Source organism: Hypanus sabinus, chromosome 8 (genome assembly GCF_030144855.1).
Source record: "Hypanus sabinus isolate sHypSab1 chromosome 8, sHypSab1.hap1, whole genome shotgun sequence".
In the NCBI taxonomy this organism is placed as follows: Eukaryota; Metazoa; Chordata; class Chondrichthyes; order Myliobatiformes; family Dasyatidae; genus Hypanus; species Hypanus sabinus.
This window is the reverse complement of record NC_082713.1, coordinates 174295950-174321136: the sequence shown is the minus strand read 5'-3', so window position 1 is coordinate 174321136 and position 25187 is coordinate 174295950. Positions and strand designations below refer to the sequence as shown.

General features: G+C 42.7%; 1 protein-coding gene across 2 annotated transcripts; it reads right to left on the bottom strand.

Moving 5' to 3' along the window:
* Window positions 1-434: 434 nt before the first annotated feature.
* Window positions 435-25187, bottom strand: LOC132398746 (zinc finger protein 235-like). 2 transcript variants are annotated; one of them, XM_059978615.1, is made up of 2 exons: window positions 25151-25187; window positions 435-13394 (listed from the first exon to the last, which is right to left on the bottom strand). In XM_059978615.1, exon 2 carries the CDS (start codon window positions 12656-12658, stop codon window positions 11387-11389), a length of 1272 nt encoding a protein of 423 aa, XP_059834598.1. In that variant the 5' UTR covers window positions 12659-13394; window positions 25151-25187; the 3' UTR covers window positions 435-11386. The 2 variants fall into 2 exon arrangements, with proteins under 2 accessions (XP_059834598.1, XP_059834599.1); XM_059978616.1 differs by lacking the exon at window positions 25151-25187 and adding an exon at window positions 24813-25136.

The window sequence follows — 25187 nt, the reverse complement described above, 5'->3', positions numbered from 1 at the left end:
TAGGCTACTCTTGGAGTCCTGTGTCCAGTTCTGGTCGCCTCACTATAAGAAGGATATGGAAGCATTGGAAAGGGTACAGAGGAGATTTACCAGGATGCTGCCTGGTTTAGAGGATATGGATTATGATCAGAGATTAAGGGAGTTAGGGCTTTACTCTTTGGAGAGAAGGAGAATGAGAGGAGACATGATAGATGTGTACAAGATGTTAAGAGGAATAGACAGAGAGTGGACGGCCAGCGCCTCTTCCCCAGGGCACCACTGCTCAGTACAAGAGGACATGGATTTAAAGTAAGGGGAGGGAAGTTCAAGGGGGTATTAGAGGAAGGGTTTTCACTCAGAGAGTGGTTGGTGCATGGAATGCACTGTCTGAGTCAGTGGTGGAGGCACATACACTAGAGAAGTTTAAGAGACTACCAGACAGGTATATGGAGGAATTTAAGGTGGGGGGTGGGGGGGTTATATGGGAGGCAGGGTTTGAGGGTCGGCACAACATTGTGGGCCGAAGGACCTGTAATGTGCTGTACAGTTCTATGTTCTGATGTTTGAACCTTCTCCCCATTTAGATAATAGTCCACACTATTGTTCCTTTTACCAAAATGCATTAACCATATAACAATTACAGCACGGAAACAGGCCATCATGGCCCTTCTAGACCATGCCAAACGCTTACTCCCACCTAATCCCACTGACCCACACTCAGCCCATAACCCTCCATTCCTTTCCTGTCCATATACCTATCCAATTTTGCTTTAAATGACAATACTGAACCTGCCTGTACCACTTCTACTGGAAGCTCATTCCACACAGCTACCACTTTCTGAGTAAAGAAATTCCCCCTCATGTTACCCTTAAATGTTTGCCCCCTAAGTTTCAACTCATGACCTCTTGTTTGAATCTCCCCTACTCTCAATGGAAAAAGCCTATCCACGTCAATTCTATCTATCCCCGTCATAATTTTAAATACCTCTATCAAGTCCCCCCTCGACTTTCTACGCTCCAAAGAATAAAGATCTAACTTGTTCAACCTTTCTCTGTAACTTAGGTGCTGAAACCCAGGTAACATTCTAGTAAATTTCCTCTGTACTCTATTTTGTTGACATCTTTCCTATAATTTGGTGACCAGAACTGTACACAATATTCCAAATTCGGCATTATCATACATTTCCCAACACTAATTCCATCTGCTACTTTCTTGCCCATTCTTCCAATTTGCCTAAGTCCTGCAGTAATTGCATTACATCCTCAGCACGAACTACCCCTCCAACTATCTGCAAACTTTGCCACAAAGCCATCAATTCCATTGTCTAAATCATTGACAAACAACATGAAAAGCAGCAATCCCAATACTGACCCCTGAGGAACACTACTAGTCACCAGCAACCAACCAGAAAAGGCCCCTTTTATCCCAACTCGTTGCCTCCTGCCTGTCAGCCATTCCACTATCCATGCCAGTATATTTCCTGTAGTGCCATAGGATTTTATCTTGTTAAGCAGCCTCTTGTGTGGCACCTTAGCAAATGCCTTCTGAAAATCCAAGTAAATGACATCCGTTGCCTCTACTTTGTCCACCCTGCTTGTTACTTCCTCAAAAATTCTAACAGATTTATCAGGCAAGGTTTCCTTTGCAGAAACCATGCTGACTTTGACTTATCATTAGTTTCCAAATATCTCAAAACCCTCATCCTTAATAATATATTCCAACACTTTCCTAACCACTAAGGTCAGACTAACTGGCCCATAATTTCTTTTGCCTTCCTCCCTTCTTAAAGAGTGGAGTGACATTTGCAATCTTTCAGGATACACATTGTATGAGAAGGAAAGGCAGGCTGGCAGAATGGGCTATATTGGTAAAAAAATGAAATCAAATCATTAGATTTGAGATGACATACATCAGAAGGTGTAAAATCATTGTGGGTAGATCTAAGAAACTACAATGGTAAAAAGACCCTTATGGGAGTTATATACAGAACTCTGAACAGTAGTAAACATGGCCTACAATTAATGGTAGCTAGAAAATACATGTCAAAAGGAACATTATGACAATCATGGGGGATTTCAATACGCAGGTAGATAGGCAAAATCAGGTTGGTGCTGGATCCCAGGAGGGGGAATTTCTAGAATGCCTAAGAAATGGCTTTTTAGAACAACTTATGGTTGAGCCCACTAAAGGGTCAGCTATTCTGGATTGGGTATTGTGTAATGAACTGGAATTGATTAGAGAATTGAAGGTAAATGAAACCTTAATGGACCGGAAAATTGCAAATGTCACTTCTCTCTTCAAGAAGGGGGAGCAGCAGAAGAAAGGAAATTATAGGCCAGTTAGCCTATACTGGAAGATACTGGAGTCGATAGTTAAGGATGTGGTCTTGGGGCACATGATAAAATAAGCTGTAGTCAGTAAGGTTTCTGCAAGGGGAAATCTTGCCTGACAAATCTGTTGGAATTCTTTGAAGGAATAACAAGCAAGATAGACAAAAGAGAATTGATGGATGTTGTGTACAGTACTTGGATTTTCAGAAGGAATCTGACAAGTTGCCACACATGAGGCTGCTTAACATGTTAAGAGCCCGTGGTATTACATGAAAGATACTAGCATGGATAAAGCAGTGGCTGACTGGCAGGAGGCAAAGAATGGGAATAAAGGAGCATTTTCTGGTTGGCTGGTGGTAACTAGTGGTGTTCCACAGGGTTTGTTTTAGAACTGCTTCTTTTTATGTTATATGTCAATGATTTGGTTGATGAAATTGATGGCTTTGTGGCCAAGTTTGAGGATATAAAGTGGAGTGGCAGGTAGTGTTGAGGAAGTAGAGAGGCTACATAACGACACAGACAAATTAGGAGAATGGGCAATGAAATGGCAGATGGAATACAGTGTCAAGGAACGTACAGTCATGCACTTTGTAGAAGAAATAAAAGCTTAAGACTATTTTCTAGATGGTGAGAAAATTCAAAAATTGGAGGTGCAAAGAGATTTGGAAGTCCTTGAATTTTCTAATAGTTAACTTATAAGTTGGGTCGGTTAATTTGCAATTTGAGGAAGGCAAATGCGACATTAGAATTCATTTTAAGAGGACTGGAATATAAAAGCAAGGATGTAATGTTGAGGCTTTATAAGGCACTGGTGTGGCCTCACTTGGAGTATTGTGAGCAGTTTTGGGCCCCTTAGCCAAGAAAGGATGTGTGGTCATTGGAGAGGGTCCAAAAAAGTTCACAAAAATGATTCCAGGATTGAAAGGCTCATCACATGAGGAGTGGATGGCTTTGGGCCTCTATTCACTGGAATTATGAAGAATGAGGCAAATCTCATTTAGACCTATCTAATGTTAAAAGGCCTCAATAGAGTGGATGTGGAGAATATGTTTCCTATGGTGGGGAAGTCTAAGACCAGAGGACACAGCCCCAGAATAGAGGGATGTACTTTTAGAATGGAGATGAGGCAGAATTTCTTTAGTCAGAGTGTGGTGTAAGTGTGGAATTCATTGTCGCAGACAGCTGTGGAGGCCAAATATTTGTTTATATTTGAGGCAGAGGTTGATAAATTCTTGAGTGCAGTGGATAGAGGGGAACAGGTGGATGTCACATACTTGGATTTCCATGTGGTGTTTGATAAGCTGCCACACAAGACTTACAAATAAGATACAGATGCATGGAGTTGGAGGAAGTGTATTGGCATGGATAGTGGATTGGTTAACTAATAGAAGGCAGAGAGTTGGTATAATTGGGTGTTTCTCCAGTTGGCAGTCAGTGATGAGTGAGATGCTGCAGGGGTCAGTGCTGAGCCCGCAGCTGTTTGCCATTTACATTAATGATTTGGAAGAGGGGACTGACTGTAGTGCAGCAAAATTTGATGATGACATTAAACTGAGTGGAAAAGCAAATTGTACAGAGAATGTGGAGAGTCTGCATAGGGATATAGATAGGTTAACTGACTGGGCCAAGGTCTGGCAGATGGAATACAGTGTTGGTAAATGCAAGATCATCCACTTTGGAAGGAATAATAGAAGAACAGATTATTATTTGAATGGTGGAAGATTGCAACATGCTGTTGTGCAGAGGAACTTGGGAGTGCTTGTGCAAGAATCGCAAAAAGTTGGCTTGCAGGTACAACAGGTTATTAAGAAGGCAAACGGAATGTTGGCTTTCATTGCTAGAGGGATTGAATTCAAGAGCAATGAGGTCATGCTGCAACTATTCAGGGTACTGGTGAGGCCGCTCCTGGAGTACTGTGTGCAGTTCTGGTCTCCATGCTTGAGGACGGGTATACTGGGTTTGGAGGCAGTGCAGAGGAGGTTCACCATGTTGATTCCAGAGATGAAGGGGTTAACCCTATGAGGAGAGATTGAGTTGCCTGGGACTATACTCTCTGGAATTCATAAGAATGAGAGGGGATCTTAAAGAAACATACAAAATTTTTTAAGGGATAGATAAGATAGTAGTAGGAAAGCTGTTTCCATTGGTAGGTGAGACTAGAACTAGGGGATATTGCCTCAAGATTCAGGGGAGAAAATATAGGACGGAGATGAGAAGAATCTGTTTTTCCCAGACAGTGGTGAATCTGTGGAATTCTCTGTCCAAGGAAGTAATTGAGGTTTCTTCACTAAACATATTCAAGATACAATTAGATAGATTTTTATATAAGAGGGTAATTAAGGGTTATGGGGAAAAGGCAGGTAGATGGAGCTGAGTTTACGGACAGATCAGCCAAGATCTTGTTGAATAGCGGGGCAGGCTTGATGGGACGGATGGTCTACTCCTGCTCCCATTTCTTATGTTGTCATGATAGTCAGGGCATGGAGAGATGCAGGGAGAGGCAGGAAATTGGGTCTGAGAGAGAAATGGATCAGTCATGATGAAATTTCAGTTAGAATCAATGGGCCAGATGGCCTATTTCTGCTCCTATACCTTATGGTCTTATCTGAAAATGGTCTTAGGTTTAGCAGATCATTAGCAGAAATTCCTAGGGTCCATGTTCATTTGTTCTGGTTAAGTTATCCCAGGGCATGAATCAGTTCATCAAACAATTCACAAATGGCAGTTGCAAGATCAGTTTCACAAAATGACCACCTCCATTCCTGTTCACTGACTGTAGTTCTCTCTGTCCAACATCTTCCTCCTCTTGATCCAAAGATAATTATTTTAGGATCATCATCATCCTTGAATTCTGTTGGCTCATATGGACTACCTGCAGGTGTGCAACACTCACAATATATAAATGCAAAAGTAACATTTACTTAATGAATTTTTACACACATTTTATACCAGAGATTGTTTCTTCTGTTTTATAAGACCATTATTGTCTATTTTTTGTGTAATTTCAGCCTTCTAACTTCTAAGTTGATATACATTAAGCATTAACAATTAATGTACATAAAAGTACTATTACAGTAGCATGCATTACTCTTCTCACCCACAGATATATTTGAACAATGGATTCCCAGTTCCAAAACTTAATCTAAAAGTTTGAATCACACAATACTTCATTTGAATTACCAACATGTGTCCAAACTCCTTTACTGTGTTTAGTCCATTGATGGATTATCTCCTTTGCCTCCTCCACAACACGTCCATTCTGCAGTCAAGTAAGGAATTGGTAGCAACTCTGTAACGACAGTCCTACAAGTATTGATCCGTACCAGTGCACTGGATTGTGAGTTCTGCTTCATTACCATGTTTAGTGCTGGCTGAGGGAAAGTTCATCTTCCAATAACCACTTCTAAAGTCATATCCCCAATTGCGATATGTGACGTTTCAAAGAGCACTGTTTCCATCCCTTAGTATAACTAGTGGCTGCTGTTGCTATATGTCTGTTATACTAAGGTATATTGCAAGACAGACTGATTATTCACAGAAAAAGTCCACACCAAACAACTTTCATAAGTTTGTAAATTTCTGTCGTTATTTCTTCTGGGCAAGCTCAGTAGTCTTCTCTCTTAAGGCATCTTGATGAATCCATCCCTTTCCCAGTACCATTCATAACAATAGCATGTGTTGGTGGGTTACTTAAGGATATTGAAGCCTTCTCATATTTGTCCACACTGTGAACCCTTTTTACTCTACCAACCTCCATGCACAATGTCTTCCGCTGCACAGTTAATGAATGAAGCATCCTATGGAAAGTACTTGGTTCTAACCACCTCAGTAGATATTTCTTGCGTGAATCAATGCCCCAGACATATCCCACGGAACTGTAATCATACTGCAGCCATTATTACCTGATGGCTGTTCAATAATTGGACCCAAAAGATGACTCATGATCATTCCCTCTAGGATACTTGATAATGTCACCTGGAGAATTTTGTATAAAAACTATACATCCATACCCTTTGGGGTACCTAAGACTTCATCCATGCATGTCAGACCAGCACAATACAAATTTAAATCACCATTACTCCCTCATTAGCTTTGCATTACCCAAATCCACTGTGAAAAGTTGTCTTTGATCACTGAATATTTTCCAAGTAGCAACATCACTGTTGACACATTTGTCTGCTGTAATGATCCTGGAGCAAGACCAACCATAGCCCCAATCATTATTAATTCCATTACAACAAAATACGTTTTCCCCTTCATCTTGTGTTTAAGAGTTTACACTTTTATTCTTTCCAGAGCACTTTCAGCACCCTGATAATCCCATAGTTTATGGCATCAGTGGGTCATTTGGTTTCATTCCCCCTCCAGACCCAGAAATTTCACACTTTTAGTAAGCACTCCCGTATGCTCTTTGTACATTCCTGCCTCTTCTAGAAGTTATTGTACATGTTTTTATTTTTTCTCATCTTAAAGCCATAATCTTAATATGTTGCTCTTTTTGCCTCTCAATTTGGCCAATCTGCAACTGCCCTGTTTGCAATACCTTGTTTTGCAAACTTATTAGCCTTATTATTCCCCCTTGGGATAACTTTTGAGTGAGCTTTAATTTTTTATGACTTTGTTTTCTTTTACCCTCACATATTTCCCACAGTTGGTCTTCCTCTCACTATCCTGTACAGGTGAGAAACAATCTACAAAAGATAAAGCTTTTCCTTTGTGTCTTTGTTATTGGTTATTGCTTTATCTGATCTTCTTCCACTTTTCCCCTTTTTGTTTTGATACAAATACTCAGGATTATTTGCTATCATATCCTGACATCCATGCAGTTCAAGGTTGAAACTTTAATACCCTTTATAACTATATCTTAACACTGCAATGTCAGGGCTGACTGACCATTCAGCAGCAGCTGAATAAGATATGAGCTTTAAAATGGTGAGGGAATTAATGCATAACTGCTTTTTTCACCAGCCCAATATTTAAATTAAACTTTCATTTGTAATTTACATGATAAACACTATGATTGCTCAAAATTTTAAAATATTTTTCAAAATTTCAAACTCAAAGTCTACATGTCTAAAGTCTTGGGAAACATCTTTTATATTAGTAAAAACAACTTTTAGGATTGCTCCCCATACATTCCAATCTTCCAAATATTAATTTCAAATTCCCACTTCCAATCTTCCAAATGTTAATTTCAAACTGTCCAGCAATAAGGAATTTCCCCAAATGCTCATTTCCCTCTAAAATGTGGGCCTCTCATATCCGGAATAAAGTTGCACAGATTTCCATCACCATAACCTGGATTCCACGTGGCTAACGTGAAAGCCGGCCTCTAAACCCAATTCCATGGAAAAGGAATAAAGAAACACAAACCAAAAACTCATTATTCCAAAGAAAAATCCATGCTAGTACTCTTCTTCCTTCAACTGCAAAACTTAGAATTAACAGTTAATGCCCACCATGAAAACCTTTAAGACATTTTTCAAAGAACAAAGGAAAGAAAACCGCTGTGTGGAATCCCACGAGGCATTCATACAACCGCTTAAAAGAGCTCCTTTAAATTCATTTCTGAATAGCAAAATATTTCAACTAAACCCTAACCCTAATGCACCTTATCCTCTGAAGCAGAGGATTCATTCAAACTTCCTCCCAATATTGATCGGCCAAATATGTAACAGCTTTTGCACACACTCGCACACACATTCATTCTCTCTCTCGTGAAGTCATGTCACATGTGGCCACACTTCACATTTGAAACACACCATTTCAGAAAATCCCTTGCTCCAAAACATGGTTACAAACAAACACAACTGAAGAAATGTGTTACTTTAAGACTTTAAAACAAATAAATACTGTAAGTTATTCATCATGCAAAGTATACATTCAACTAACAAGGTTAAAGCATGGCATCCCCAGATTAATCAAAATTCCAACATATTCTGACCTTTCTGTAACCCTAATCCCTGATGTCTGTTAAGATTCACATTAAATGAACTGTTTGCTGTACTGTTCTGGGTATAATGAACCCACATTACCACAGCTGAAACAGCAGATTTAAGCATTGAACTGGGATGTTTGCCCCCCACAACAGTTTTCGTGATTGGATGAAGGTGCACTCCAGCTCTGTGCTACTTCTGCAATCTCTCTGCAGTCTATCCTGACCTGCATTTCTCCACACAATGTCCCCTCAATCTTCTTAAAGGGGAAACGCTTTAGCTGAAGTATTCCTAAAGTTAAAATCTAACTCCTGCACTTCCTTCTCCCATTGTCTAATAATTTTCCTAAGTGCCCATTTTTCAGTATGTGTAGGGTTTCTGGTATCAGCAGTTCCAACATCTTTCTAGATTTCTCTGTGTTATGAGACAACCAATGTTTTAACCATTTATTTGTGAGTTCTAGTTCAAAATGATCCCAATCTAATGTTAAACCTTACACCCCTTGGAACACCATCTACAGATGCAGTGGAGCGTTCTCCTTTCTTCTGGTAACATCTACATAACTCATCTATTGGGTCTCTGCTGTTGTTACCCATAACAGTCAGTGTGGCCATCCTTAACTCCTCATTCGTTCCCCCAGCATGTTACTGTGCTTCTGGCAAAGTTGGGTGTATGTTTGGATGCAAGCACATTGTAACCAATCTCTCTTCTGTAGCACCATCTAGACTGCGTATTGCTCTCTTGTAACTAATTGCTTGGAACAGCTCCCTAGGGTCATTCCAGGGCATATATATCCCTTAGTTGCTGTACCCCAAATGGCATAGTGTATGGTATATTTGGTTTTGATTTTCTGCCCCATTTCCTCCCTCTCTGATAGTAATTAGGGGAGCAATCACACTGAGGGTAGGGTAGCCTCTTTTTGGTTGTACGTTGGGGGGAATGCTCATTATCATAATCAAATCTAGCTACATCAGCTGCTAAATTGCTCTAATCTATATCTCCATTTTCACTCTCCTCACCTCTTTCAGATCCAAAAGCACATATTATTCCCCTCTGTGCAGCAAATTGGCCCTGCAGCTTTTGTATCTGCTTTAAGCACTCTGTTTGATCTCCAGTATTACTTTTCATGTACTGATTTCTGCATCACACTCACAGCCATCTTTAAATCACTGCACTGTTTCATCAACCCCTTGTACATCATTTTTAGCCACTTGGGCTTCTTCTTTTAATTACCTCCTTTCTTTAACCAGTTTCATACATTTTAGCTGAAACTGGTTCATATGTATCAAATTCATACTTCGCTGTATATCAGTAACCTTAAGGTATACTACCTCCCTGCAAAGCCTCTTAATTTCCTCTTCTAATTAGTTTTACTCTAGTTTAGCTTCCTGCCAACATTAATCCTCAATTAAACTGCCAGCTACTGCTGGCTGGTGGAATGGTTTAAATTTCCTGACAGCTTCCCCAGCAGTATTTCTTTTGCTGCCAGCGTGACCAGCAAAATTCTTTATATTGTGGCCGCTTCCCCAATACATATTTCTGGAGGAACCCCCTCAAATCAAAACAATCCAAGTCCTTCGGACTTGCAGAATTCCCTTAATTTTTCATGCTGTACCAGCAGTAACTAACTACCCAGCCCCAGATCTCTCTAAACTTCACCCATATGGAACCAGGGTTGCCAATTCTGTTGCAAAGATTACCCCTTAGTAATGATGATCAGTTAGGCACAGAGAGAATCTGTACTTACTGTACCTTTATTGTCTCAACTAACAAGCATGTGAATTCACATACTGCCCAATTGTGTGCACACCTGCTAGGTTTCCTTGAATCTTTGTGAACAATCAAAGAATAAAAAAGATAATACCCGGGAAAAAAGCACCTATGCTGGCCAGACATTCCTCATGGTCCTGATGTGATCTCCACCTGTCCAACGTGGGTTCCTCCACGTTCACGATGGTCGGTCTTCAGAGAGTTATTGCTGCTTGAACCCCCAAAATCATCTATTTTTATACTTTTCCTTGTCAGGCCAATCTATGATGTTTCAATTTCATTGGCTCAAGGTAATCAGGCAGACCTGTGTCAGATTCCCAATGAATGTAGCCCAGGGCTTCAAGCAGTATTCTTCTGTGGCCTTCACCTTCAACTTCATGCCTTTGGTGTCTGTCGTATTTTGTTCTATTCAACTCTGACTGATTCAAACCAGGTCACCCAGATTCTGGGCTCAAATGACAAAATCTTCTACAAATCTGCCATTTTACACAATAAACAGCTTATCTGAGAATGGTTTCAGGTTTTGCAAATCATTAGCAGAAACTCCTTGTGTCCATGTTCAATTGCTCCCAGAGCAAGAATCAATTCATCAAATAGTTCACATAATCGCAACAGGAAGGACAGTCTCACAAAATGGCCACTTCCATTCTTGTTCACTAATTGTAGTTCTTTCTGGCCAACAATATCTTCTTACCCCTACAACTGTGCAGAGACCCAAACCCTGCCCTGTGCTGACGCATCACAGGTTTCTGACCCTGCTCCACTTTGTTTTTATACTTTAAGGGACAATGGTGAATTCTAAAAAACCCTTTAAAAGCAGTAAAAATGACCCATAACATTGAAATGAGCAGGGAATAAGGAGGTTAACCACTAATGTCATTCTTCCTCAGCCCAGAGATTTGAGGGATGAAGAGTGTGAGACATAACTGCAGTCAGCTCATTTTCTCTTTCAATTTGCAGAAAGTCATGCAGAAAATTCAAAGGAAACCTCTTCATCTTCAGAGTGGCGACTGTTTCAAACCCATAACCATAGGGAGAGTGAGGTGAACAACAGGTATGGATATAAAAGGACTGTCAAAGGCAGGGACCAGCTGGGATGAGTTGACTCCCTGCTGAACACTGGATGTATTGTGGGTTCACTAAATACCTGACAGAGAGTTTAGAGTAGTCAGATCCGGAATGTTAAACTATAGTTCAATTAAAGGTGAACATCAGCTAAAGAAACTCCTTCACTGCAGAGCGACCAGGGTGCAGAAAAAGGTGTGATGAGCAGCAGCAATAATTGTAGAGTTTGTCACCAACAGTCACTCTTGAACTTGAACTTGCCTCTGGATTCAGCAACTGTGATTATTATATATTCAGCATGCAGCTTATTTAAAATTTTTCCCAGCATGAACTCGATAGTGTGCCACAAGGTGGGATGACTGAGTGAATCCCTTCCCACATTCAGAGCAGATGAATGGCCTCTCTCCAGTGTGAACTGACTGGTGTATCTGTAGGTGGGATGATTTAGTGAACCCCTTCCCACAAACAGAACAGGTGAACGGCCTCACTCCTGTGTGAACTCGCTGGTGTATATGTCGGCTGGATGACTGAGTGAATGCCTTCCCACATTCAGAGCAGGTGAACGGTTTCTCCCCAGTGTGAACTCGCTGATGTACTGTCAGTTGAGATGACCGAGAAAATTCCTTCCCACAATCTGAGCAGGTGAACGGTCTCTCTCCAGTATGAATTCTCTGATGTACCTTCAGTTGAGATGACTGAGTGAATCCCTTCCCACACACAGAACAGGTGAATGGCCTCTCCCCAGTATGAATTCGTTGATGCTCCTTCAGTTGAGATGATCGACTGAATCCCTTCCCACAGTCTGAGCAGGTGAATGGCCTCTCCCCAGTGTGAATTCGTTGATGTTCCTTCAGTTGAGATGACTGAGTGAATCCATTCCCACACACAGAACAGATGAAAGGCCTCTCTCGCGTGTGAAATCGCTGATGAACCTTCAGTTGAGATGACCCAGGAAAACCTTTCCCACAATCTGAGCAGATGAATGGTTTCTCCCCAGTGTGAACTCGCTGATGTACCTTAAGTTGAGATGACTGAGTGAATCCCTTCCCACAATCTGAGCAGATGAATGGCCTCTCCCCAGTGTGAACTCGCTGATGCTCCTTCAATAGAAATGACCGAGTGAATCCCTTCCCACAGTCTGAGCAGATGAATGGCCTCTCCCCAGTGTGAATTCTCTGATGTACCTTCAGTTGAGATGACTGAGTGAATCCCTTCCCACAGTCTGAGCAGGTAAACGGCCTCTCTCCAGTGTGAACTCGCTGATGAACCTTCAGTTGACAGGACCGAGGAAATCCCTTCCCACAATCTGAGCAGGTGAACGGCATCTCCCCAGTGTGAACTAACTGGTGTGCCAGTAGGTCAGATGACCGAGTAAATCCCTTGCCACAGTCTGAGCAGATGAATGGCCTCTCCCCAGTGTGAACTCGCTTGTGTGTCTGTAGATTGGATGACTGAGTGAATCCCTTTCCACAGTCCAAGCAGGTGAATGGCCTTTCCCCAGTGTGAACTAACTGGTGTGTCAGTAGGTGGGATAACTGAGTAAATCCCTTCCCACAATCTGAGCAGGTGAACGGCATCTCCCCAGTGTGAACTGACTGGTGTGCCAGTAGGTCAGATGACTAAATGAATCTCTTCCCACAGTCAGAGCAGATGTATGTCCTCTCTCCAGTGTCAGTGGAGCAGCTGACTGAGTGAATCTCTTACCATAAACAGAACAGGTGAACAGCTTGACACTGCTGTGAATTTTCTTATGTACCTTCAGCTTGGATGACAGAATGAATTGCTTCCTGCAGACAGACAGGTGAACCCTCTATGTTGTGAACGTGCTGACTTATCTTCGAGCTGAATGATTGAGTAGATCCCTTCACACACACAGAACAGGTGAATGGCCTCTCACCACTGTGAACTCACTGGTGTGTCTATGGGTTGCTGAGTGAATGAATCTCTTCACACATTGAGAAGTTATCTCCCTGCTATCAATTTTCTAGCAATTCATCAAGGCAGATATTAGATGTAGTGAATCCCTTGCACAATCAATGTAGTTAAAGAATTATCTTTGGTGAACAGATGCTAGTATGTTCTCAGCACCTCGGTTCCAAGTGGATTTCATTGAGTTAAAACAGAAAACTTCATTTCAGACACAAAGCATGTTTTCAACTGGGATGAAATAATTCTTCATCTCCAAAGATCAACAACAGGTATATTGATGTTACAATTGAAATATCTGGTCATTCCCTGAATATCTGGACAGACAGCAAAACTGACGCAATGTTGTTTGTGATTCCCAATGACAAATTCTTTGCCGTTTCTACCCTGTTAGAAGATTTACAAAAGACATCAATGGGTAAAGAACAACATTTCAAATAACTTTAGTCTCTACAATGAGCTCTGACATCACACTGTTACAATGAGCTTCATCCCAAGCTGAACAACTGAAGTTAGGTGTCGTGGTAGCATAGCAGTTAGCAGAACGCTTTACAGAATCAGCAACCTGGGTTCAATCCCATCACAGCCTGTAAGAGCTTGTATGTCTCCCCTTGACCAAATGGGTTTACTCTGGGTGCTCCAGCTTCCTCCCACAGGTAGGTACGTAGTTTGGCAGGTTAATTGATCATATTAAGTTACCCTGTTGTTAGGCAAGGATTAAATCAGGGGATTGCTGGGCAGTGTGGCTCAAAGGACTCAAATCTCAATAAATAAATACCTCATCTTCTAAATGGGCATGGGAGAAATCACCAAGTTTTCTGCAACACACACAAAATGCTGGTGGAATGCAGCAGGCCAGGCAACATCTATAGGAAGTACAGTTGACGTTTCAGGCTGAGACCCATCGCCCTTCCACCAGCATTTTGTGTTGCTTGAATTTCCAGCATCTGCAGATTTCCTCGTGTTTGCAACAAGTTCTCTGACTGTTCTTCTGTTGGTATCAGAATGGGACATTTTTGCCTGTTTTCAATCTATGACTTGGCTCAGTTTGTCTCCATTAGTAATATTTCAAGTTCTGGTCAAGTCCTACAATGCTACAAAGAACATATGATATTACATTACAAACAAGAGAAAATCTGCAGATGCTGGAAATCCGAGCAACACACAAAATGCTGGAGGAAATCAGCAGGCTAGGCAGCATCTATGGAAAAAAGCACTCGAGGTTTCGATCCGAAATGTCGACTGTACTTTTTCCCACATGGCTCCTCCTGGAGACATGACTCTCCCGCACCCCCCTTCACCCGCTATCTGCGCATAGTGACAATGAGGGTAGGAATAAAATGAGATGGCAGTAAATGTGTGGCTGAAGAAATGGAGCGGGGGGCAGGGATTCAGATTTCTCGATAATTGGGACCTCTTCTGGGGCAGGTGGGACCTGTACAAAAGGGTTGGGTTGCATTTGAATCTGTGGGGGACCAACATTCATGCAGGCAGTTTTAATAGTGCTGTTGGGAGTCATTTAACCTAAAATGATAGGGGGATGGGAAACAGGATGATAGAGTTGAGGATGAGCCAGCAGGTTTACAAGTAGATTATGGGTGTAACATGAATGTAAGGAAGGACAAGCCAATGATTGGGTACAAATGCAGACAAAGCAAAGAGCTAAATAGTATTACAGAGACAAAATCCAAAAAGGCGAAGGATGCAAGACTGAAGGTACTGTATTTAAATGTGCATAGCATTCGGAATAAGGTGGATGAACTTGTGGTGCAATTACAGATTGATCGGTATGACGCTGTATCACTAAGCTGTGGCTGAAAGAAGGCCACAGTTGGAAGCTTAACACCAAAGGATATTCTTTGTATCGAAAGGACAGGCAAGAAGGCAAAGGCGGTGGTGTGGCTCTGTTGGTAAGTGATGGAATTAAATCTTTAGAAAGAGGTGATATAGGGTTAAAGAATGTTGAATCTTTGAGGGTGGAGTTAAGAAATTGCAAGGGTAAAAAAATATATAGGAATCATATACAGGCTTCCAAATGGCAACCCAGGTGTGGAGTTGAGATTTCAAAGGGAGCTGGAAAAGGCATGTAATAAGGGTAATGACACAATTGTAATGGGGGTACTTCAATAAGCAAGTTGATTGGGAAAATCAAGTTGTTGTCAAATTACAAGAGAGAATTTTTAAAATGCCTACTAGATGGCTTTTTAGAACAGCTTGTGCTTGAGCCTACTCAGGGAAAGGCCAAATTAGATTGGGTGTTGTGTAATAACACAGATCTTAATACAGACCACCCTTAGGAGACAGTGATTGTAATATGATTGAATTCATACTGCAGTTTTGAGAGGGAGAAGCATGTATCAGTAACACAACGGAATAAGGGGAATTACAGAGGCATGAAAGAGGAACTTGCCCAGGTGGATTGGAGGAGGATAATGGCAGGGATGACTGCAGAACAGAGATGGCTGAAGTTTCTGGGAATTGTTCACAAGGTGCAGGATAGATATGTCCCACAGAAGAAGTTATTCTCAAATGGCAGGGGTAGGCAACTGTGGCTAACAAAGGGAAGTTAAGGACTGCATAAAAGGGCATATAAGATAGTAAAAATGAGTGGGAATCTGGATGATTGGAAAGTTTTTAAAATCTAACAGAAGCCAACTAAGAAGACTATAAGAAGGGAAAAAATGAAATACAAGGGTAGACGAGCAAATAATATAAAACAAGATACCAGAAGTATTTTCAGTTATATAAAGAGTAAAAGGGAGGTGAGGGTTGATATTGAACCACTGGAAAATGATGCTGGTATGGTAGTAAAGGGGGACGGGAGACAAAGAAATGGCAGATGAACTTAATCAGTACTTTGGCATACTACTAGTGTCTTCTACAGTGAAAACAGATGCAGGGGTCTGTGTGTACCAGGGAGCAGGAGTGAGTGCCATTGATACTACAAAGGAAAAAGTGCTAGGCAAACTCAAAAGTCTGAAGGTAGACAAGTCACCTGGGCCAGATGGACGACATCCCAGAGTACTGAGAGAGGTTGCTGAAGAGATAACGGATGCATTGGTCATGATCTTTCAAGAATCAGTTGACTCTGACATGGTCCCAGAGGACCATAAGATATAGGAGCAGAAGTAGGCCATTCAGCCCATTCATCATGGGCTGAGCAAATTCTTCCAGCCATCCCACTCCCTTGCCTTCTTCCATGCCCTTTGATGCCCAGGCTAATCAAGAATCTATCTATCTCTGCCTTAAATACACCCAATGACTTGGCTCCACAGGCACTCATGGCAACAAATTCCAGATTTACCACCTTTTGACTAAAATAACTTCTCCACATCTCTGTTCTAAATGGACGTCCTTCAATCCTGAAGTCATGCCCTCCTGTCCTGGACTCCCCTACCATGGGAAGTAACTTTGCCATATCTAATCTGTTCAGGCCTTTAACAGTCGGAATGTTTCTATGAAATCTCTCCTCATTCTTCTGAACTCCAGGCAACCCCAAGAGCTGCCAGATGTTCCTCATACAGTAACCCTTTCACTCCTGGAACCATTCTTGTGAATCTTCTCTGAACCCTCTCTAACGTCAGTATATCCTTTCCAAAATAAGGAGCCCAAAACTTCACACAATACTCCAAGTGTGGTCACACGAGTGCCTCATAGAGCCTCAACATCACATTCCTGCTCTTATTTCCTATACCTCTAGAAATGAATGCTAACATTGCATTCTCCTTCTTCATCACTGACTCAACCTGGAGGTTTACCTTCAGGGTATCCTGCACAAGGACTCCCAAGTCCCTTTGCATCTCTGCATTTTAAACCGTCTCCCCATCTAAATAATAGTCTGCCTGTTTATTTCATTTCATTTGCCAGTTCTTTGCCCATTCCCTTAAACTAACCAAGTCTCTGTGCAGGCTCTCTGTCTCCTCAACACTACCCACTCCCCCACCTACCTTTGTATCATTGGCAAATTTATCCACAAATCCATTAATCCCATAGTCTAAATCACTGACATACATCGTAAAAAGCAGCAGTCCCACAATGAACCCTGTGGAACTCCACTGGTAACTGGCAGCCAGAATAGGATCCCTTTATTCCCACTCTGTTTTCTGCCGATCAGCCAATATTCCACCCATGCTAGTAACTTCCCTGCAATTCTATGGGCTCTTATCTTGCTAAGCAGCCTCATATGCAGCACCTTGTCAAAGGCCTGAAAATCCAAGTAAGGACTGGAAGATTGCAAATGTCTTTAAGAAGGAGGAAGGCAAAAAAAAGGAAATTATAGGTTAGTTAGCCTAACCTCAGTGGTCGAGAAAATGTTGGAGTCTATTATTAAGGATGAGGTTTCGAGGTACTTGAAGAAAATAAGTCAATGATACAAATAAGTCGAAGTCAGCATGGTTTCTGTAAAGGGAAATTTTGCCTGACAAATCTGTTAGGGTTCTTTGAGGAAATAAGCAAAGGAGAGGTTGTAGATCACAATTACTTGGATTTTCAGAAGTCGTTTGATAAGGTGGAAGACTACGCAAAAAATTGTCAGATAGAATCGTGTTGGGAAATATCTGATAATGCATTTTGGTAAAAGGAACAATAGTGCGGACTATTATCTAAATGGGGAGAAGGTTCAAACATCAGAGGTGCAGAGGGACTTGGGAGTGCTCATGCAAGGCTCCCTGAAGGTTAATTTACACACCGAGTCTGTGGTAAAGAAGGCAAATGCAATGTTTGCATTTATTTCAAGGGAAATAGAATATAAAAGCAAGGAGATAATGCTGAGCCTTTCTAAGACACTGGTCTGGCCACACTTGGGAGTATTGTCAACATTTTTGGGCCCCATATCTCAGGATAGCATGAGATATAGAACATAGAATAGTACAGCACATTACAGGCCCTTCGGCCCACAATGTTGTGCCAACCCTCAAACCCTGTCTCCCATATAACTCCTCACCTTAGTCTCTTAAAATTCACTAGTGTATCTGCCTCCACCGACTCAGGCAGTGCATTCCACACACCAACCACTCTCTGAATGAAAAACCTTCCTCTAATATCCCCCTTGAACTTCCATCCCCTTACCTTAAAGCCATGTCCTCTTGTACTGAGCAGTGGTGCCCTGGGAAAGAGGTGCCGGCTGTCCACTCTGTCTATTCCTCTTAATATCTTGTACACCTCTATCATATCTCCTCTCATTCTTTTTCTCTCCAAAGAGTAAAGCCCTAGCTCCCTTAATCTCTGATCATAATCCATATTCTCTAAACCAGGCAGCATCCTGGTAAATCTCCTCTGTACCCTTTCCAATGCTTCCACATCCTTCTTATAGTGAGGCGACCAGAACTGGACACAGGACTCCAAGAGTGGCCTAACTAGAGTTTTATAGAGCTGCATCATTACATCGTGTCTCTTAAACCCTATCCCTCGACTTTTTTTTTCCTCAGCAGTTTAATGGGGGCACGACTGCGCAAGCGCGTGTAAGTCAGACCGTGAGGCAGCGGGAGTATTTAAAGAGAACAGTTAGATGGAGCGGGCGTTGGAGTAGAGGGGAACAGAGTAGGAAGGCTTTGTCTCCAGAAGCTTCGGTGAGCAGAGGCTGAGGACGAGCTTCACTCCAAGTGAGGTTAGGCCGGGTAAGTTCCTTTAAAAGGAGAAAGTTTCAAAAGTTGAGGCAAGTATTTGGTAAGTCATGGCAGCTGAGATCGGCCCCGTGGTTTGTTCATCCTGCAGCATGTGGGAAATCAGGGATACTTCCAGTGTCCCTGACGCCTATGTGTGTAGGAAGTGTGTCCAGCTGCAGCTTCTGGCAGACCGCATTGAGCGTCTGGAGCTGCGATTGGATTCATACTGGAGCATCTGCGATGCTGAGAAAGTCGTGAATAGCACGTTCAGAGAGTTGGCCACACTGCGGGTAAAGGCTACTCAGGGAAGAGGTGGCCACTAGACAGCATAGCAGTAGGCAGATAGTGCAGAAGTCCCCTGAGGTCATCTCCCTCCTAAACAGATATACTGTTTTGGATACTGTTGGGTGAGATGTCTCATCAGGGGAAGGCAGCAGCAGCCGAGTTCATGGCACCATGGGTGGCTCTGTGGCATAGAAGGGAAGGAAAAAGAATGGGAGAGCTATAGTGATAGGAGATTTGATTGTAAGGGGAATAGATAGGCGTTTCTGCAGCCGCAAACGAGACTCCAGGATGGTATGTTGCCTCCCTGGTGCAAGGGTCAAGGATGTCTCTGAGCGGCTGCAGGACATTCTGGAATGGGAGGGCGAACAGCCAGTGGTCGTGGTGCACATAGGTACCAACGATATAGGTAAAAAACGGGATGAGGTACTACAAGTTGAATTTAGGGAGTTAGGAGACAAACTAAAAAGTAGGACCACAAAGGTAATAATCTCTGGATTACTACCAGTGCCACGTGCTAATCAGAGTAGAAATAGGAGGATATTTCAGATGAATACATGGCTTGAAAAATGGTGCAAGGGGGAGGGATTCAAATTTCTGGAGCATTGGAACCAGTTCTGGGGGAGGTGGGACTGGTATAAACAGGACGGTCTGCACCTGGGCTGGACTGGAACCAATGTCCTAGGGGGAGTGTTTGCTACTGCTGTTCAGGAGGCTTTAAACTAATGTGGCAGGGGGATGGGAACAAGTGCAGAGAGACAGAGGGGGGTAAAATGAGGGTAGAAGCAAAAAGTAGTAAGGTGAAAAGTAAAAGTGACAGGCAGGCAAATCCAGAGCAAAAAGCAAAAAGGGCCACTTTTCAACATAATTGTATAAGGGCTAAGAGTGTTGTAAAAACAAGCCTGAAGGCTTTGTGTGTCAATGCAAGGAGTATTCATAACAAGGTGGATGAATTGAATGTGCAGATAGTTATTAATGAATTATGATATAGTTGGGATCACAGAGACATGGCTCCAGGGTGACCAAGGATGGGAGCTCAACATCCAGGGATATTCAATATTCAGGAGGGATAGACAGGAAAGAAAAGGAGGTGGGTTAGCGTTGCTGGTTAGAGAGGAGATTAACGCAATAGAAAGGAAGGACATTAGCCTGGAGGATGTGGAATCAATTTGGGTAGAGCTGCATAACACTAAGGGGCAGAAAACGCTGGTGGGAGTTGTGTACAGGCCACCTAACAGTACTAGTGAGGTTGGGGATGGCATTAAACAGGAAATTAGAAATGCATGCAATAAAGGAGCAGTATTTATAATGGTGACTTCAATCTACATATAGATTGGGTGAACCAAATTGGTAAGGGTGCTGAGGAAGAGGATTTCTTGGAATGTATGCAGGATGGTTTTCTGAACCAACATGTTGAGGAACCAACTAGAGAGCAGGCCATTCTAGATTGGGTATTGAGCAATGAGGAGGGGTTAGTTAGCAATCTTGTCATGTGAGGCCCCTTGGGTAAGAGTGATCATAATATGATGGAATTCTTCATTAAGATGGAGAGTGACATAGTTAATTCAGAAACAAAGGTTCTGAACTTAAAGAAGGGTAACTTTGAAGGTATGAGACATGAATTAGCTGAGATAGACTGGCAAATGCTACTTAAAGGGTTGACGGTGGATATGCAATGGCAAGCATTTAAAGATCACATGGATGAACTACAACAATTGTTCATCCCAGTTTGGTAAAAGAATAAACCAGGGAAGGTAGTGCACCCGTGGCTGACAAGGGAAATTAGGGATAGTATCAAGTCCAAAGAAGAAACATATAAATTAGCAAAAAAAAGCAGCATACCTGAGGACTGGGAGAAATTCAGAGATCACCAGGGGAGGACAAAGGGCTTAATCAGGAAAAGGAAAAAAGATTATGAGAGAAAGCTGGCAAGGAACATAAAAACTGACTGTAAAAGCTTTTATAGATATGTGAAAAGAAAAAGATTGGTCAAGACAAATGTAGGTTCTTTACAGTCAGAAACAGGTGAATTGATCATAGGGAACAAAGACATGGCAGACCAACTGAATAACTACGTTGGTTCTGTCTTCACTAAGGAGGACATAAATAATCTTCCGGAAATAGTAAGGGACCGAGGGTCTAGTGAGATGGAGGAACTGAGGGAAATACATGTTAGTAGGGAAGTGGGATTTAAGGGATTAAAGGCAGATAAATCCCCAGGGCCAGATGGTCTGCATCGCAGAGTGCTTAAGGAAGTAGCTCAAGAAATAGAGGATGCATTAGTGATAATTTTTCAAAACTCCTTAGATTCTGGATTAGTTCCTGAGGATTGGAGGGTGGCTAATGTAACCCCACTTTTTAAAAAAGGAGGGAGAGAGAAACCGGGGAATTATAGTCCGGTTAGTCTGACATCAGTGGTGGGGAAAATGCTAGAGTTGGTTATCAAAGATGCGATAACAGCACATTTGGAAAGAGGTGAAATCATCGGACAAAGTCAGCATGGATTTGTGAAAAGAAAATCATGTCTGATGAATCTTATAGAATTTTTTGAAGATGTAATTAGTAGAGTGGATAGGGGAGAGCCAGTGGATGTGGTATATTTAGATTTTCAAAAGGCTTTTGACAAGGTCCCACACAGGAGATTAGTGTGCAAACTTAAAGCACACGGTATTGGGGGTATGGTATTGATGTGGATAGAGAATTGGTTGGCAGACAGGAAGCAAAGAGTGGGAGTAAACGGGACCTTTTCAGAATGGCAGGCAGTGACTAGTGGGGTACCGCAAGGCTCAGTGCTGGGACCCCAGTTGTTTACAATATATATTAATGATTTAGACGAGGGAATTAAATGCAGCATCTCCAAGTTTGTGGATGACACCAAGCTGGGCGGCGGTGTTAGCTGTGAGGAGGATGCTAAGAGGATGCAGGGTGACTTGGATAGGTTAGGTGAGTGGGTAAATTCATGGCAGATGCAATTTAATGTGAATAAATGTGAGGTTATCCACTTTGGTTGCAAGAACAGGAAAACAGATTATTATCTGAACAGTGGCCGATTAGGAAAAGGGGTGATGCAATGGGACCTGGGTGTCATTGTACACCAGTCATTGAAGGTGGACATGTAGGTACAGCAGGTGGTGAAAAAGGCAAATGGTATGTTGGCATTCATAGCAAAAGGATTTGAGTACAGGAGCAGGGAGGTTCTACTGCAATTGTACAAGGCCTTGGTGAGACCGCACCTAGAATATTGTGTGCAGTTTTGGTCCCCTAATCTGAGGAAAGACATTCTTGCCATAGAGGGAGTACAGAGAAGGTTCACCAGATTGATTCCTGGGATGGCAGGACTTTCATATGAAGAAAGACTGGATCAACTAGGCTTATACTCACTGGAATTTAGAAGATTGAGGGGGGAATCTTATTGAAACATATAAAATTCTAAAGGGATTGGACAGGCTAGATGCAGGAAGATTGTTTCCGATGTTGGGGAAGTCCAGAACGAAGGGTCACAGTTTAAGGATAAAGGGGAAGCCTTTCAGGACCGAGATGAGGAAAAACTTCTTCACACAGAGAGAGTGGTGAATCTGTGGAATTCTCTGCCACAGGAAACGGCTGAGGCCGGTTCATTGGCTATATTTAAGAGGAGGTTAGATATGGCCCTTGTGGCGAAAGGGATCGGGGGTATGGAGAGAAAGCAGGTACAGGGTTCTGAGTTGGATGATCAGCCATGATCATACTGAATGGCGGTGCAGGTTCGAAGGGCTGAATGGCCTACTCCTGCATCTAATTTCTATGTTTCTATGAAAGCTAACACCCCATAAGCCTTCTTAACTACCCTATCTATCTGTGAAGCAACTTTCAGGGATCTGTGGACACGTACCCCCAGATCCCTCTGCTCCTCCACACTACCAAGTATCCTGCCATTTACTTTGTACTCTGCCTTGGAGTTTGTCCTTCCAAAGTGTACCACCTCACACTTCTCCAGGTTGAACTCCATCTGCCACTTCTCAGCCCAGTTCTGCATCCTATCAATGTCTCTCTACAATCTTCGACAATCCTCTACACTATCTACACCACCACCACCCTGTGTCGTCTGCAAACTTGCCAACCCACCCTTCTACCCCCTCATCCAGGTCGTTAATAAAAATCACAAAAAGCAAAGGTCCTAGAACAGAACCTTGTGGGACACCACTAGTCACAACCCCCCAACCTGAATGTATTCCCTCCACCATGACCCTCTGCTTTCTGCAGGCAAGCCAATCCTGAATCCACCTGGCCAAACCTCCCTGCATCCCATGCCTTCTGACTTTCTGAATAAACCTACTGTGTGGAACCTTGTCAAATGCCTTACTAAAATCCATGTAGATTACATCCACTGCACTACCCTCATCTGTATGCCTGGTCACCTCCTCAAAGAACTCTATCAGGCTTGTTAGGCACGATCTGCCCTTCACAAAGCCATGCCGACTGTCCCTGATCAGACCATGGTTCTCTAAATGCCCACAGATCCTATCTCTAAGAATCTTTTCCAACAGCTTTCCCACCACAGACATAAGGCTTACTGGTCTCTAATTACCTGGACTATCCCTACTACCTTTTTTGAACAAGGCGACAACATTCGCCTCCCTCCAATTCTCTGGTACCATTCCCGTGGACAACGAGGACATAAAGATCCTAGCCAGAGGTTCAGCAATCTCTTCCCTTGCCTCATGGAGCAGCCTGGGGAATATTCCGTCAGGCCCCGAGGACTTATCCGTCCTAATGTATTTTAACAACTTCAACACCTCCTCTCCCTTAATATCAACATGCTCCAGAACATCAACCTCACTTCTATTGTCCTCACCATCATCATGTTCCCTCTCAGTGGTGAATACCAAAGAGAAGGACCTCGCTCACTTTCACAGCTTCCAGGAACATCTTCCCACTTTTATCTCCAATCGGTCCTACCTTCACTCCTGTCATCCTTTTGTTCTTCACATAATTGAAGAATGGTTTTCCTTTACCCTACTCACCAAGGCCATCTCATTCCCTCTTCTTGCTCTTCTCAGCCCCTTTTTAAGCTCCTTTCTTGCTACCCTATATTCCTCAATAGACCCATCTGATCCTTGCTTCCTAAACCTCATGTATGCTCCACTATGTCAGTGGAGAGAGTTTAGCAGTGGTTCATGAGGATGATTCATGGAAAGAAAGGGTTAACATATGAGGAGCATTTGGCAGCTTTGGATCTGTACTCTCTGGAATTCAGAAGAATGCTGGGGTGGTGGGGGGGGATCTCATTGAAACCTACTGAATGTTGAAAGGACCAGATAGGTTAGATGTGGAGAGGTTATTTCATTTGGTGCGGGTATCTAGAACTAGATGGCACAGCCTCAAAATTGAGGGGCAATTCTTTAGAACAGTGGTAAGGACAAACATTTCGCAAAAGAGTAGTAAATCTGTGGAATGCTCTGCCACAGACTGAGGTGGAGACCAAGTCCATGAGTACACTTAAGGCAGAATTTGATTGCTTCCTAATCCGTCAGGGCATCAAAGGATATGGTGAGAAGGCAGGTGTATAGTCTTGAGTGGGATCTGGGATCAGCAATGATGGAATGGTGGAGCAAACCCAATGGACTGAATGGCCTAAGTCTGCTCCTATTGCTTGTGGTTTTATGATATTATTGGGTACCCAGAGGGAATGGTAGAAAACATATTCTTACAGTCAGAAAGGTCCAGAACAAGAAGAGGTAGAACTGAAGTGATTTTCTCAAGAACTAAAGCTGATGGAAGGATTTTCTTTTTTTTTCATACAGCACTAACTGACACTTTTATTGACTGGAAGGTAAACCCTTCAAGTTTATTTCGGAACAATATTTTTGTTCTGTGTTCCTAGATAGTTAATATTCGGCAGTGTATGGGAGGCCCATCCACTCCCAGTCTCTCTACTTACACTTTCGAATACGTCCTACGGACTGGCACGAAATGTACTGTAAGAGTCACCCATGGCTGCGTCTATACCCAGAAAACAACACGACCGAGACACCTGTCTATAAGTCAAGGTCCCAGCGATGCGCATGCGCCGCTGAAATGGCGTCAGCATCTTCGTTCGTCAGCAGAAAATTCCCCGGGGCCCGGTTATGGATCGTGGGTCTGAGAGAAGAGAGACGGGAAAAGGACAGGGTACTGTCTAGAGTTGCGGGGCCACGCTGCGTCCAGAGCTCACAATAATTGTTCCTCAGTCGCAGACACCGAAGCTGATGAAAACCCTGCCTGAATCCCCACTCCTACCTGCAGCCGATCCTCCAGAGCCTTTTGTCTACTGAGC